The sequence below is a fragment of the Erpetoichthys calabaricus genome, chromosome 4 (genome assembly GCF_900747795.2).
Source record: "Erpetoichthys calabaricus chromosome 4, fErpCal1.3, whole genome shotgun sequence".
Classification (NCBI taxonomy): Eukaryota; Metazoa; Chordata; class Cladistia; order Polypteriformes; family Polypteridae; genus Erpetoichthys; species Erpetoichthys calabaricus.
In genome coordinates this window covers 235,246,011-235,262,988 of record NC_041397.2, presented here as the reverse complement: position 1 = coordinate 235,262,988, position 16,978 = coordinate 235,246,011, and the positions used below count along the sequence as shown (strand labels likewise).

The 16,978-nt window shown below is 39.8% G+C and overlaps 1 protein-coding gene across 1 annotated transcript in view; it reads left to right on the top strand.

Moving 5' to 3' along the window:
- The window catches only part of LOC114650659 (high affinity choline transporter 1-like), a 125,635-nt gene that overhangs the window by 82,237 nt on the left and 26,420 nt on the right, over positions 1–16,978 (top strand). Inside the window, exons 3-6 of the mRNA XM_028800440.2 lie at positions 2,225–2,338; positions 7,551–7,706; positions 10,791–10,939; positions 12,499–12,642. Of these exons, the coding sequence (XP_028656273.1) occupies positions 2,225–2,338; positions 7,551–7,706; positions 10,791–10,939; positions 12,499–12,642 (563 nt within the window). The remainder of the gene's footprint in view (positions 1–2,224; positions 2,339–7,550; positions 7,707–10,790; positions 10,940–12,498; positions 12,643–16,978) is intronic.

The following is a 16,978-nucleotide window of genomic DNA, read 5'->3' as shown; positions in this document are numbered from 1 at the left end:
ACAGATGGCTTGTGGGTTAATGGAATGTCACTCCTTACAGTTAATAAAAGCAGTTTCATTCTCACTAGATGCCCTTATTGCAATATGAGGGCATTAAAGTGCTCCAGTTACCTTTGGAGAGCTGGGCACTGCTGCATATTGCCTTTTTAAGTTGGCAAGAACACATTATGTTTTATATACAGGGTGAGTCAAAATTATGTTAACACTAATGATACTGCTATGTATGTACTTATATACAATTTTTGTGGACAATTTATATGCCACATACGATACATGTGTTAAACATAATGGTGAACAGGTTGAGACATTCTTGTAAATCATCTTGCACATATGAAGTATGTTTTGTGAATAAATTGTTTCCGCCATTTAAATGTTAACATAATTTTGACTCACCCTGTGCATATATATCCACGCCATACGAAAACTAGATGTAGTGCCTTACCAGTCGGTTAATAGCTTCCAGCACATCCGGCATAATGGAGTGAAGCTAGGCTGAGATATTCTTAGCCCCGTCAGCCAGTTCCCTAAGAAGTTACATATATATATACTTGATGAAAAAGCAAAAATGTTCCTTGTGCAATGCAGCATTGACCCTCTTAAAAGAGAACTAGAATACAGTCTACATGATAATTATCACTTTTGAGGTGTAATATATTTATCACATCGATGTACAATCCAGTAACAGCTCACTGATATGATTTATTGTGTGCATGAGTTGTCATTGAGCTGGTTTGTCTGCATTGCCCGACTTGATGAAGGGTGTTGTCATTTCCCAGTTTCTCAGAGATGTTGTATACAGATAGGTCAAAGTTGCAATAAATATACACATTCTCCCATCAAGCTTTCTTTAATAAGTCCCAACATTTGGATGGAAGGCTGTTTTTGTGCAAACACAAGTTTTATAAATCTGACCCCTGGAGGTGAATGAACATGTAAGCCAAAATCAAAAACCAGAGACTCAAGGAAATGCTTGGTGTTATTTACCATTAAAAACTGATAATCACATGCTAAACATTTTTAAATAAGGTAATAATCACACTAAAATCTTCTCAGAAGTGACTTTTAAATTTCATTACTATAAACTGAAAGGTTTACTAAGAGAAATGAATCTGAAAGTTTTAAGTTTTAGTGTCAATAACATGCAAGATAATCATAAAATAATGGCAACCACACAAAAACCAAAGCATAATATGGTGTCAACAGAACAGCAGAAAAATATTGTTAATAACAAGAAAAAGAGATGGAAAAATGAAATCATCTAGATTTGAGGAAGCCAAAAAGTCCAGATTCCCAGCATCATTTTTGGCAGATCTCCTATTCCCTTAATACTTCTACATCCTCAAGGCAAAAATATGAAAAACTCCTTAAAAAGGAAATGAACCCTGATATATATATAAAAAAGTGCTTCAAACATGAATCTTTGTGAGGGAACCTTAAGCATGCAATGCTCCCGAGATCCAAAATCGAAATACGATGAAGGATTCTGTCAGGCAGGGGTGTGAGCCAAAGTCTGAATTTTCCAAAACAGAAACAGCAAGATAGCATTGCAGGACTAGACAGCCATCCCAGGGTCACAAAGGAAATGCTCGGGCAACGCGCCAGGTCTTAATTCCTTTTTTTTATTTCCAAACCTTGTCTAGGGAAGTGCTTAAGTAACGTGGACATCTGAACAAAGTTTTTTGAAAAGTTGTAGAGTAATGCATTCAACAAATCAGCACTGAAAACTTACAATATGATGGTCAGAGCTGATCCCACATTTTAATGCAAGTTAAGCCAAGTAAAACCCCAAAAAATCAAACATGATTATGGGCAGAGCCTCTGTCATTCTGTGATACTTAGTTTCTTACATGGGTAAAGACTGCATTTTGTTTAAAGTTTTCCTCAACACAAACTCATTGTAGACTTTTTTGAATAATCTACCCTTTTTTGTATCATTACTAGAGGATTTAATAGATGAGAACATTGAGCACAGCAGCAAACTTTCAGCTGATCATGGCTCAAATAATGCTTTTTAATATTTTTAAAAATACTTTTTGTTTATTTTCTTGAAAAACTAGTGATGAAATAATCAGATTATAAGAAGTTGGCCTTATTTAAAAGTATAATTAATTTTGACATTTTGTAATATTCCCCAAATTTAATGAAACACGTGACAACATGTGCAATTTCTTCTATCGGTAAATTCTTTCCTGCTTACATTTTGCTTGGTTTTTTTTTTTTTCAGCCACTTGGATCGGAGGTGGTTTTATACTTGGAACTGCAGAAATGGTTTATAATCCATCTGAAGGTCTGGTCACAAGCCTGGCACCTGTTGGATTTTCACTCACTCTCATTATCGGTAAGAACCGACTCGACTCAGAGGAGGGCAATATGGACAGATGTATGCAAGATAGAAAAGTAGGTAAAGTTAATTTCACAGTGAAACATTCAATGAAAAATAGAAACTGTTGTGCCATTATCAAGTTTGTTCGAAATTTGAGGTTGAAGAAAATATACAGATTCCAAAGTTTGGGTAATGGGTAAAGAAACAACGAAGAAGGTTGGATATTAATTCACTATCTACAGAAAGCACATGAAGTGCAGGATTAAAACCTTAGGCAGTTGTACATTGGGTGTGAAAAACAACTTTCAGAATGATTTTGGCTTTAGCTTCTCTGCCTTAATAGGGGCCTTAGGCAACATACTACTGTGTTTTTACTTAAAAATGATCTCCATCCCCTCTAGCATTTTCACATCATTTATGAAATTATTACTGTTCACATCAAAAACAACAGCATGCAGCATAGATGTCTTACCTAAAACCAGCTAACGTAGAAGGGATGGTAACACCACTGACCACAGGATTTATCGCAATACTGTAGTGATCGGTAAACCATTTGTTTTTTAGATAGATAGATAGATAGATAGACAGATAGATAGATACTTTATTAATCCCAATGGGAAATTCACATTCTTCAGCAGCAGCATACTGATACAATAAATAATATTAAATTAAAGAATGATAATAATGCAGGTGAAAAACAGACAATAACTATGTATATATATATATATATATATTCAGCATATCAAACTGCACAAAGTGCAATTAAATGCATACAGGTTAGCAACACAAAAAGCACCATGTAAAGCAGCTCTTCTCTGCACCCGATATTGGAATATGTTTTTCTTCCTTCAAGGGTGACCAATCAGGGAATGAGATGTTGTTGTAATGAGTGAGATCCAGTAAGGGGAGGGACAGGTAATTAGCACAAACAAACCAGAGCGCAATGACAGTCCGTGTTTCTGAAAAACTGCGCTTTTGCGCATCCACTCCACAATGCTGAAGCTGTGTTTCGGAGGTATGTGGCTCTGGAGAGTGTTTTCAGAAGCCTCCATTTTCGGGGGTTGAAACAATTTGGGGTAGTGTGGACAAAGGCAAAAATTGATACAAATTTTGAATTGATTTAATTTGGTATGTTTTGTTAATGTTTAAATGTATGCATTTTTAAACAAAAATGTAGTAGGGTGGATGTGGCCTTAAAGTCCTTGTGAGAGAATAATATCAAATGTGCTTAGGGAAGTTTTTGATCCTGATAGCACTGATTATGTTCACTTTACGTATCTTTACACTTTCTGTGTGCAGATAATGAGTGATTCGACCTTTTCTACAGTTTATTCACGTAATAGTAATATTGCATTAACATGTATTTAATTGTGTGATACCCTACACAAATGTTAATAGAACTGTATTATGTGAGACATAGTTGCATACATGTTATCGAGTGCAATTGATTGTAACTGAAAGTAAATCATAGCTCTGGACTGTGAAGGAGCCTGTGGACAAGAATTTTGTGTCGTCAAAGTAGTAAGCAGTAAGTAAATATTACTCTATTAAATAGGAAAATTAAACTAAGTGTAATGATATTTGTATCTGACAAAATGTTGTAAAGGGGCAGTAAGTAGAAGACGTTTTTTATTTTTTGCCACTTTGCTTGCTTCGTGAAGTGGGTTCATTTCAAAGTGTTTATGATTTTACTCTTTAATGATTTTTCTTCTGTCATTCAAATGATTTTGAAATATGCAGATTTCAAATTGACTAATTTTTGCTTAAAGTTATTTTAAGAATTTTAATTATTTTGTATCCATTTTGAAGCCATTTAATTTTTTTACGGGTGCCACCAGTTGCTGCAACGTCTCTAAACAATTAGACCAGAGGTACGTGGCTTAGGATGTCAGCGTCACAAGTTTATGGATAAACATCTGAAAGAGTTAGCTTGCTGGTACTATTAGTATTTGTGTTCTTGGAAAAAGATATTTTGCTTTGTTTAACTGCTTCAATTCAGAATTTTATTTTGGGTTTGTGGCAAAATCATGTTGGTTTCCTGGTAGTTACTAATACTAGATACTTGGCACATAAGCATTGTTATGTGTGACATCGCACTTGTCGTATTTTAAGATTGAGTCACGTTAAAAATTTGACATATTTCACCAACAATAAATTAATGAGTCAGCATGAGAAATAACCTTCAAAATCTCAAAAACCCCTGGGAAATGATGTTAGGTTTTGACCGAGCTTCTGTTTTGAATAACGTTTAGAACAACTTTTCCAATCTGATTTCTTTAGTGTTTTGACCCTTGCTTCATCTCACTACTCTGGCCAGTTTGCTCTTTAGATTTCTGCAGCTTACATCCCACAGACTTGACAGTTCATCTCAAGACTGAACGCGTGATATCAGTATTCACAATTTGATTCTTACTCTGGATAAATTCTGGATAATCATAGTCAAGACAGGTGTGTACGATATACAGTTTTTAACTGAATGACACCATGCCTTACACAAACTTATGAAGAGCATATATTGTTGATGGCTGAATTGTATTTATTGACAGCATTTCTAATAAGTAGGCCCATTCCAAAACTTACCTTTGATCACCTTGGGGTACACTCTTAACCCGTACTCTTGAGGTGGTCGTTAACCTGTGCATTCTTAAGAGCTGTCATATCAGGCTTGGGCCGCCCTTGGGTTACATGAAATGTGTTAAAAAAAGACAATGTATGACTGCTTCAAAGCTGCTTTCTGGCCATTCTCTGTTATTTTAAATTTTATTTCCAGAGTAAATTGTTTACTGTATATACTCACGTATAAGTCGGGGTCTTGAAACCTGAAAAATCAATCACATAATCAGACCCCGACTTATACACCCCTTTCAAAAATGCAACAATTAATTTTTTTTTTTACATCTTCTTGCCACCTCCAATCTCACATCAGTTTCTCAGACGCATCAAATTGTGTTGCAGCAGCGCAGTTACCAATTTCTTTCGCTACTTCAATGACATTTAATTTAAAACCAGCTTCATATTTTCTTCTGATCCATCGTAGATAAGGGATGCTCTTACGATAAAGGTGTATGAGGGTGTGAGATACAAAAAACACAAATCAGTGCAAACGTTGCTTTGGAATAGTTAGGGTATGACCATGTGGTCACGTAGGCAGAATCTATATATATAATTCACTAAGCAGCCGACCATGGCACGCAAGACGCACGCAAGACATAGAGCCACGCCCGCCAACTCACAGAGCCCTGTCCACCAACAATTCACTAAGCAGCCGACCATGGCACACAAGACAGAGACCATGGGATACACACGACAGAGCCACGCCTGCCAACTCTAGCCCTCCTCCCGCGTCATGGGATACGCACGACCGCGTCCACCCTCGCAAACTGTTTTACACGCTGCATACAGCGATTCCCAACCGCGACAAACATGCTTCTTCTTAGATGGTCCTGCAGGAACAGGGAAAACCTTTGTCTACAAAAACCTGATTCATACCATGCTAAGAGCATAGTGTTTTTTTGGCTTGCCCACCTGCCCGCCCGCCTGACTGTTACCAGCATTCACCGCAATGTACTGGAGTGTAAAACTATCACAGCTCGTACCTCACAAACTGTCCTTATTCCCCGGATATCCCTGACCCCATCAGATTCAAATTTGCCTTTTACTTTTACATGCAGATAATTTCCTGTTAGATTAGCTTTTACAATGACAATTAATAAGGCACAGGGCCAAACTTTCAAAAAGACATGCCTCTATCTGCCAACTCTAAGACCATGGGATACGCACAACAGAGCCCCGCCCGCCAACTCTAACCCTCCTCCCGCGTCCACCCTCGCTCTCGAGGATGCACACTGCCTGCTCATGTGCCCGCACGCAACACCTCACCAAACACCGCCTCAGTCGCTTTCATCTCTGCTACAGTCCACATGCACCTCTGAGCCACGTTGACTTTTCATTGTTCTTTTCGGTTCCGGCTGCTTTTTTATGTATAATCCACCAAGTTGCCGAACCATGGGATACGCATTCATGCAAGACAGAGCCCCGCCCGTCAACTCTAACCCTCCTCCTGCGTCATGGGATACGCACAACAGAGCCCCACCCGCCAACTCTAACCCGTCCTCCTGTGTCCACCCTCGCTCTCGAAGCATGAGCAGGCAGTGCGCATGGGGTATGCACGACAGAGCCCCGCCCGCCAACTCTAAGACCATGGGGTACGCACGACAGAGTGCTGTTCTTAGTCACGGAAGCATAGTCATACAGTCTGCTCAACAATACGCTGACTACATGAATACTTCCGGAGTTTATGGTGGCGAGGCAGAAATTGTGGCAATGTCCCAAATGCTTCCAGCTACTATCACCATTCACTTCCGAGATATCCCTGACCCCATCAGATTCAAATTTGCCTTTTACACGCAGACAATTTCCTGTTAGATTGACCTTTGCAATGACAATTAATAAGGCACAGGGCCAAACTTTCAAAAAGATATGCCTGTATCTGCCAAAACCAGTTTTCTCTCCAGAGTTCCATCTTTTCATTCACTCAGTCGTATCCTCAAACCCACCCCATTTGGACAACTGTGTGTTTCAGGAAGTGTTCACCCATCAATAAATAATTATGTGGCCTATGCTACGCCGCGGGTTGGCTAGTACATAGAAAAAAAAGGCAGTGTGGTCCGTGCTTACTTTCTCAGGTGGACGTTAGCGTATCATAATCTCTTGGACCAATAGCGTGAGTTTTCCTCATCCGACCTATACGACCGACATTATAAAATACCAGAAATTACACGGTAAAATCAAGTCCTGACTTATTCACAGGAGAGCTTATCTGCGAGTATATATGGTAATTTTTGTTTTGCTTATACTAATGATACAGATTCTGTTCTTAAACATTGCATAACTTTTTTAACCTTTTAGGAAATATAGTTCCCTGGCTGCGCAGTTGTTTATTTTCTTGCATAAACTTAAAATGGCAGTTTTAAATCCGCTTTATTTTAATTCACCATATAGCATAACAACAACGGAATTGTTAATGTTTCTAAATTATGAGCAGCGTTTCTTTTTTGCCTATAGTTTTGCAGGAGGAAATGGTAAATATTTAGATTTCTAACTTTCAGTAAAAATAAATTATTTAAATATTTGAAAGAAAGTGAAGAAAAATTGATTTTGCTTCATTTCTAGATCCATGACTGTTATAGCTAAGTAACACTGACATTTTGTGAATAACCATTTTCAGGAGGACTATTTTTTGTGAAGCCAATGAGAGTTAAGAATTATGTAACCATGATGGACCCGTTCCAGATTAAATACGGACATGCACTGACAGGCGTATTTTTCATTCTGGCATTCATTGGTGACGTAATGTGGGTAGCCTGTGTTCTTGCAGCTTTGGGTGAGTATCTGTGGAAGTGGACCATTCAGATAATCTATCAGCCAGTTTCTTCCAGGTTGAAAAGCTTTGTCAGGGCCATCTTAACAGTATCCTATGCCCCCTGGTAAAGTAGTGTGCCGGGGCCCCTGTTTGGATAGCAAAACTGAAACATACATGGACATGAGAAACATCATGAACCCCTATGCTCCTGGGGCTCCCAGCCAGTGCCCATTGTATCCATATGTTAAGATGGCCCTGTGTCTGTATCACATATACTTCAAACCTTATCTCTGCCATTTAGAAATATAAGGTTTTCAGAAAAAAGCTGAATTATTATACTAGAAATTCTTCAAAAGTGTATTTATTCTGTACATTATTAAGACATTATTAATATGAATTAATATAGAGGTCAGCTTTATCCAAAGAGACTTCATAAGGACAGAGTACTATCACTGATATAGTTCTACTGTTTGAGTACTGATAGTTTAAGGAATTTGTCCAGGGATGAACACGGAGTCACTGATGCCAACTGAGCTCACAACTTGGTGGTTTACTGTCTTACCCTTTGGCCACCTGGGCACAAATTTAAACATTGTGGTCTTAGACAGCATTATCTTTCAAGTGATAATGCCCTGTGATAATCTGTAAGGTAACATAACATTGTCAAATGGATCACTTGATTCAATTCAGGGTCACTGGGTTTCAAAGCTTCTCCTGGAAGCAGTGGGTGCAAAGCAGAAAACCACTCCAGAGAGGGCACCAGTACATCACAGGGACAGGTCTGACTTGCCAATTGACCTACTATGCACATCTTTAGGGATGTAGGATGAAAACTAGAGTATCCAAATAAAATCCCATTTAGGGGGAATGTGCAAACTTTACTTGGACAACAGCCAGGCACAGGATTCAAATCCAGGACATTGAATCTTGAGTCAGTAGCACTGACCATAGCACCACTGATAATCTATGCAGGAACCAATTTAATTGTGTCTGCCAGCTTCTTAACAAGTCGTACAAAAATGGCTGGATAGGTTTTATATATATATATATATATATATATATATATATATATATATATATATATTTATATATATATATATATATATATATATATATATATATATATATATATATATATATATATATCTATATATCTATATATATATATAAAAGCACTCATATATTATATATAATTTGGGGGAATTTAAAGGAACAATCAACTTAGTTAATAGAATAATCAGGTTTTTTATTGTTTGTTTGTTTTTGAAACAGAATGGTGACCATGAGTTCACAATAATGTTTAAAAAAAAAATTAGGATAGATTTTCTTAAGTAGGTTCGTTTTTTAATATTGGGGTAAAAAATCCAATATAAAGTTTATAATCTCCAAAACTGTAAAACGGTATCCAAAATCAAAACCCTTTACCACAATATGATTGAGAAGAGAATGGGATTCAATGAATTGGAATTGACATTTACCTTTCAAATTCTATTAATAAGACCTAATTATTTATTCTAGTCCACACACCAACAGTTATTCATTAGTATCTGCATCAGCATATCTGTCTGTCTGACTGTCTGTATGTTCCCTATATACTCCCACTCCCTTTGACCGATCTGAACCAAATTTTATATAGTTGCTAACTATGACCATACAGACAAGACAAACTACTTATGATCCCAAAATTTTGATCCTGGAGGTCCCATTGCAGACCAGTGCCACCAGAGCTGGTGAAACAACCAAACAGGCTGAAGCCAGACAAGCCAATAAAATGACCAAAGCTCATATTACTTACCTGCTGTTTCTATCAACTGAAATATAAAAGGGAGTATCTTATGCTTTTGTGAAGTGGGGGGGGGGGGGGGGGGGGTTGTTGGACGTGCAGCACAAGACAATAGAGAATCAAAGGATTGCTGTTTAATGCTTGCTTTGTTGGCTTTTCTTCATAATTTGAGCAGCATGAACTGTCCACCTTGAACTAAAGGGTGACTCAGACATGACACCATTCACACTTACAGCCCAGCAAGGAGATACTGCAGTTCTGGAATCCATTTGGACCCAAAAAGACCAATTTTTCAACTCACGAGAGCAGAGTCATTGATAGAGAGGCAGTGTGGATGACAGATAGGACATCTAGCAATAACAGGATCAACAGTTAAAAACACAGAAACCTTGAACACATAAACATAAATCCGTTCTACAAGATTAATTCATTCACCAAATGGAGGTGGAGAAGAGAACAGAAGGAGGCTGAAGATTTGGTTGGAGGTGTTGGATAATAGTAAAAAATGGGTCCCAAAGCATGCCCAGAACTACAGAGAGTGCTTGAAAATATTTTGGGGTGCAAAATCATGAAAATACCTGTTAAACTAGTGGTAATGATAGTGATGATGTGTATGTCATCTCATCCATTACAGTTGTCAGAAACCAAAGTCTACCTGGCAGGTTTGGGAGCAATGTCATAATTGGTCTTCGATAAAATAGCAGTTCATCATAAGGCACCCTCATACAAAACCCACAAGCAGTTTTACTTTACGCTCTACATAGGGGGCATTCAGCACAACTCTATGGTGACACACAGAGAACAGGTCATCTGTACATATTAGACACTGACTGGGTGAGGATTCAAAACCAGGGTCTGTGAGGCAGCAATGCCATAACACACCACTGTACTGCCCACTCATCTTACAAAGATACGGAACTGTATTATACATTTAGAGTGCAGAAAGGGTAAAGCAGTTTTCTTAGCACCACACACTGAGCCAGAAGTAGCATGTAAACATTGTAGAATTCTGTTTTAAAGACCACTAACTTAGTAATTTGACCGGCATTGTTAAATTTTATGATATAATGTGGAAGGTACATAAAGAATCATCCTAAAAAAATAGATTGTTCTTGTCTTGCCCCTAGTGCTTTAGGTTTCTTTATTTAGTCATGTTTACACATGCTTACACATGCTTGCTGGGATCGGCTCCAGTTTCCCCAAAACCATACTCTGGATAAGCTTGTTTGTAAAAAGAATAAATTCATGCATTTTACCTAGGCTTAACGAACATAGTGCTTTTTATTTCATCCTGTGTAGCTTATGTCTAATTTCGTTTTTAGGGGGTACAATGACTGTCATCCTTGACTTAGCTTCATACCAGTCTATCATCATCTCTGCAGCTGTTGCTATATTTTACACTTTACTGGGAGGCCTGTACTCTGTAGCATATACGGATGTTATCCAGCTCATCTTTATTGCTGTCAGCCTGGTAAGTTTTCTGTTTCATTTTCAGTAAATATGATTTCAGGTTACTGAATTTTTATGCTAAAACCCAGGAACAGCAGCAAGAAAATGATCATGTGCTAAATGTTGGAGAAAGATTAGAAGTCTGTGTATGAGTCAGCAGTGGAGCTGGACTTGGAGCTGCCAGCTGGTCAGTTTGAAAAGCGGCAGAGTCACATAATTCATCCATATCTCATTGGGGTTTTGCCACAAGTGCTTTTCCTACAATAATTCTTTACTTTGTACAAGACATAAAAGCAAAAACATTTTGGAATTTTCTGCATATATATTAAATATTATACAGTTCACAGGATATCTTATAGTCAACACACACACACATGCTTTAGTAACACTTTAGTTTAGGTACTGCAAAAATGCATTAATTACTCATTTACTATTATGTAACAAGACCTTAAAACAAACTTTTTTGGGTCTTCATAACACTTGCAAAGCATCAGAAAACTGTTTATCCATCTCTGCAGTGTGACCTACTTTGTGTAATTTCCCCTTGGGATTAATAAAGTTTCTATCTATCTATCTATCTATCTATCTATCTATCTATCTATCTATCTATCTATCTATCTATCTATCTATCTATCTATCTATCTATCTATCTATCTATCTATCTATCTATCTATCTATCTATCTATCTATCTATCTATCTATCTATCTATCTGCTAACAGGACTTCACTCTGGAGTGGTCTGAGGTGGTTTTACTGAGATATATTTCTCTTGATTTTACACTTTTAGTTTAAGACCTGTGAATCCTACACTTTAACAAGTCATTTTCTCATCATGTCTATATGCCACACTGCAAAGAGATGACTAACTGATCTATTGATGTTTTATAAGTGTTATGAAGACCAAAAGAAGCCGTTGTTAAGGTCACATTACATAACAGTAAATGAGATGTATTTTTGCAGTACCTAAACTAAAATGTTACCCATGTATCTATTGCAAGGACATTCCAACACACAAACTCAGACTCACTGATACTTTCCTTATGGAAGGAAACCCCTAGAAGCCGAAGAAATGAGGGAGAGCATGCTTTGAGTAGATAAAGAAACCTTTGGATGTTTAATTCTATAGTAATTTGTTGTAGATGTTATGGAAAACATGGCCATAATCCAGGTTTGTAAAAGATGCTGTTTTACCTGAGTGTTGCTACTCTGTTTCTTTTAATTAATCACAAGCCAGTCCAGAAATATCACATTTGCATTGCTTTATGCTTCTTTTTGACCATGTTAGTGGGATTTATGTTCAAAGTAAGAGCTCTTCCAGAACATTTGATCATAATATCACATGGAATTAGTTAATGCTAAACTTCCTAGTTTATTATCTTTCTTATAGGGACAGGCTACATTTTAAGCAGCATTAGTACAGGCTTATCATATCAAAGCAGTCTCATTGAAGCCTTGGCTGAAATTTTCTAACAATCAAACTCTTGACATTTTATATTAATCTGTATTAATCTGCATGCCATTGTGAATCCTCACTGGTACCTGTCTGCCTTTGTCATTTCACTTATTTGTTCTCTACCTCAGTGGATCTGCATTCCGTTCCTCATGACAAACTCTGCGGTGACTGATATCACCTATACAGCCACCCACGAAGTATATCAAGTGCCATGGATTGGCACTGTGGATGAGAAGACAGTATGGCCGTTAATTGACAACCTTCTGTTAATAGTAAGTCACCCTACTGAAGCTTAAGATTAAACTGTTTTCAAATAAAGAATTTGAATTTGGCTTGGGTTATTAACCTTCCTCATCTAGGTTTTTGACTATGGACTTATTTTACGAGCTGTTATTTTACATGTGCTCCAGTTTTAATGATTTCCTCTATCTAGCTTGACTTACCATATCAAGATACACTTCAAGCAAATCTAGAAGAAACATTTGTCTTGGGTTAACATCAAACATTTTTATAAACATTTACCCCCTGAAGCTCAGCTTCAGAAAAACTTTCGCCACTGCAGCCAAACTGCAGCGTTTGAGATGGGAATGCAAAACATAATAAGGCATAATAAATGTGAACTGTAAGGATTCCTATGAGTCTCTGTGATTCTCTCAGCATCTCAGCAAGCTGGCCTTGATAAAAGAATTCATTCTGCAAGATGAGCTCTCGCCTATTATTCACTGTGAAAATAAAAAAGGCATTGCACCGGTCACACTCTGCTTTTGTTTTTTTTGAATCTGAAAGTAATCACTTTTAAAATCCTCTTTGTTCCATATATTTACAGTTCATTCACTTTTACTGTTGTCATGATTTAGGCTGAAAATTGATGTTTTGAAGCCTTTTCCTTTAAAAGAAGCCATATTGTGTACCGTTGTCATGATTATGTCCTGCATTCTAGGGGCGTGGTCTCTGGGGTCATAACCTTGACTTAATCAGCAACTGGGCATAAAAGGTCAGCCTTTTGCTATGAGCCTTATCCAATTGGTGGATAAAATCCTTACTTTCATTTTGACTTCTAGTGTGATTACTTTTCTTGTCTTGCATTGTTTTTGACTTATTGTGTGTTATTTGATTTTGAATTTTTTCTTTCATCTGGGTTTCACTTGCTTCAGTTTATTTTTATTTTGTTTTGTTTTGCCCTTTACTTGAATCTCCTGGTTTTCTCAAGAAATCATTTATCTGTTTTCTTGCCCTTCCACTTGCAAATCTGCCTATAACTAATTTTAGTTTAGATGGACAGATGACTTTTTTTCTTGCTCTGTTTTGCATCCTCAAGATTCCATGTTTGAAGCCATTCCATTCACTTCATTTCAATTCAGCTTATTTTTGTATAGCACTCTTTTCTGGGTACAGTTTATTTTACAGTTTATTTTTTGTATAGCCCAAAATCACACAGGAAGTGCCGCAATGGGCTTTAACAGGCCCTGCCTCTTGACAGCCCCCCAGCCTTGACTCTCTAAGAAGACAAGGAAAAACTCCCAAAAAAAACCTTGTAGGGAAAAAATGGAAGAAACCTTGGGAAAGGCAGTTCAAAGAGAGACCCCTTTCCAGGTAGGTTGGGCATGCAGTGGGTGTCAAAAGAAGGGGGTCAATACAATACAATGCAGTACACAGAACAGAACAATTTCTCAATATAGTAAGAAATAAAAAATATAAATTTTAGAAGTACAGAGCAGAATTTAACAGTAGTATTTAAGTATTGTCAGAAGAACGACCAAAAGACATCGAGAAGGTTTGGGGCAGCCACCCATTAAATCCATTACGGCTACAAAAGCGATCAAAATTGGCATACATGTTCACACCACTGAGTCCAAAACAGAACTGACTTCCAGGTAGCAAGATGGCAGCTTTAAAGGCCAGTAGCGGAAGTGATGTCATCCCGACCGGAACCAGAAGTGACGTCAGTGGCTGCCCCAGAGCCGGGTGGGATTTCCCTAGAATGGTCTGCAAAAGATCGAGAGGGAAAATTAGTGCACTCCGCCCCCCCATGGTCTGGCATGGAACTACCTGTATTTAAGCCCTTTAGCTGTCTCCTAAACACACGTGTGTGACAGGGCCCCCCCCCTTAGCCCAGACCTGTCGGGTCGGGCGTCCTGCACCGAGAGGTCGTGAACACGGGAGAGAGCGTCGGCATTGGCGTGTAGAGAACCCTTCCGATGAATGAGCGAAAACTTGTAATGTTGCAAATCGAGGAACCACCTCGTGACTCGTGGGTTAGACTCTTTGTGTAGGGCCATCCACTGTAAAGGGGCATGGTCCGTGACTAGAGTAAACTCCCGACCCAAGAGGTAGTATCTCAACTGTGTGATCGCCCACTTAATCGCAAGAGCCTCCCTCTCCACTGCCGCGTATCTGGTCTCCCGATCCAACAGTTTCCGGCTCAGAAACATGATGGGGTGTTCAGCACCATCGACACTTTGGCTCAGCACTGCCCCTAGGCCTGTGTCCGAAGCGTCCATCTGGAGAATAAAAGGCCGTGAAAAATCAGGCGCCTTTAACACAGGTGCCGACGTCAGGGCCCTTTTTAAGTCACTGAAGGCTGCCTCAGTCATATCAGTCCATACCACAGTGTTAGGAGCCCTCTTCTTTGTCAAATTAGTCAAGGGCACGGCTCTCTCTGAAAAACGTGGTACAAACCGACGGTAATACCCCGCTAATCCGAGAAATGCCTGGACTTGCCGCTTGGTTCGCGGACGGGGCCTTGTCAAAATGGCTTGTATTTTAGAGCACTGTGGCTTCACCGTACCACGACCCACCAGGTAGCCCAAATACTTGGCTTCCTCCAATCCAAAGAAACATTTCTTTGGGTTGATACAAAGACCGGCTTCTCCCAATGTCCGTAACACGGCTCCAACCTGCTGTAGGTGTTCCTTCCAGGTGCTGGAATAGATGACGACGTCATCCAGGTAGGCAGCACTATACGTGTTATGGGGGCGGAGCACTTTGTCCACCAGACGCTGGAAAGTTGCAGGAGCCCCATGTAACCCGAATGGAAGGACACGATACTGCCAGTGCCCACTAGGGGTGCTAAACGCGGTTTTACCCTTTGCGGAGTCCGTTAAAGGAACCTGCCAGTACCCTTTGGTCATGTCAAGTGTGGTCAAGTATTCTGCCTGCCCAAGCCTCTCAAGGAGGTCGTCCACTCGAGGCATGGGATAAGCATCAAATAGTGAGACCTGATTAAGTCGACGGAAGTCATTGCAAAACCTCCAACTTCCATCGGGCTTAGGAACCAAGACAATTGGGCTGGACCAGGGACTATGACTCTCCTCTATGACTCCTAGATCCAGCATGCGCTTGATTTCCAGTTCCACTTCTGCTTTCTTTGCCTCGGGAAGACGGTACGGGCGTTCTCGGACTATGACCCCGGGTTCAGTCACTATGTCATGGGCAACCAGAGAAGTCCTTCCAGGGATTTCGTCAACCACCTCCGGGACGGACGAGATAACTATCTCTAGCTCCCGCCTCTGTCGGTTATTTAAATTAGACCCGAAGTTAAGGGTATTACTTTGAGCAAAAAGGGAGCGGTGCTGGCCGGAGGTGGGATCAGGGTCCCGTTCCTTCCACGGTTTCAGCAGGTTCACGTGATATATCCGCTCTCTCGGTCGACGATTGGGTTGTTTCACCAAATAGTCGACGAGCCCCTTTCGCTCTTTAACTTCGTATGGCCCTTGCCAGTGGGCAAGTAGCTTAGAGTGGGAGGTGGGAACCAATACCATGACTCGATCCCCCGGCTGGAACTCCCGGAGTGTCGTGCCACGGTCGTAGTAGTGGGCCTGTGCTGATTGCGCCTCTTGCATGTGACTTTTTAATATGGGTCGAATCTTCGCAAATCTATCGCGTAACTGTGCGATATATTCCAAAATATTAATTGTGGGAAGGGCCTCTCCTTCCCAACCTTCCTTTAGAATGTCCAATATGCCCCGGGGTTGTCGCCCATATAACAATTCAAAGGGTGAGAACCCCGTTGAGGCTTGCGGGACTTCCCGGTAGGCAAAGAGTACGAGGGGGAGGAGCTGATCCCAATTCCTCCCATCCCCGCTGACCACCTTGCGAAGCATCTGTTTGAGAGTCTGATTAAATCTCTCTACTAAACCATCGGTTTGAGGATGATACACCGCGGTTCTCAAGTGCTTTATTTTGAGTAACTTGGCCGTTTCCTTGAACGTCTCCGAGGTAAACGGCGTCCCTTGGTCCGTAAGGACTTCTTTAGGGATTCCAACTCGCGCAAAGACCTCCATTAGTGCCCGTGCGATTGCTTTAGAATTAGCTGAGCACAATGGGACAGCTTCTGGATATCGGGTCCCATAATCCACGAGGACTAATATATATTTATGTCCTCGGGCCGAGGGTTCCAGGGGTCCCACTATGTCGACCCCTATCCTTTCAAAGGGGACATCAATTAAGGGGAGGGGAATGAGAGGAGCACAGTCCCTCCTAGGAATTTGCCGCAGCTGACATTCCGGGCACGAAACACAGAAGCGGCGAACCTCCTCGTTAATTCCCGGCCAATAAAAACGGAGCTTAATACGCTCTAAAGTTTTTTCGGTGCCTAAGAGGCCTCCT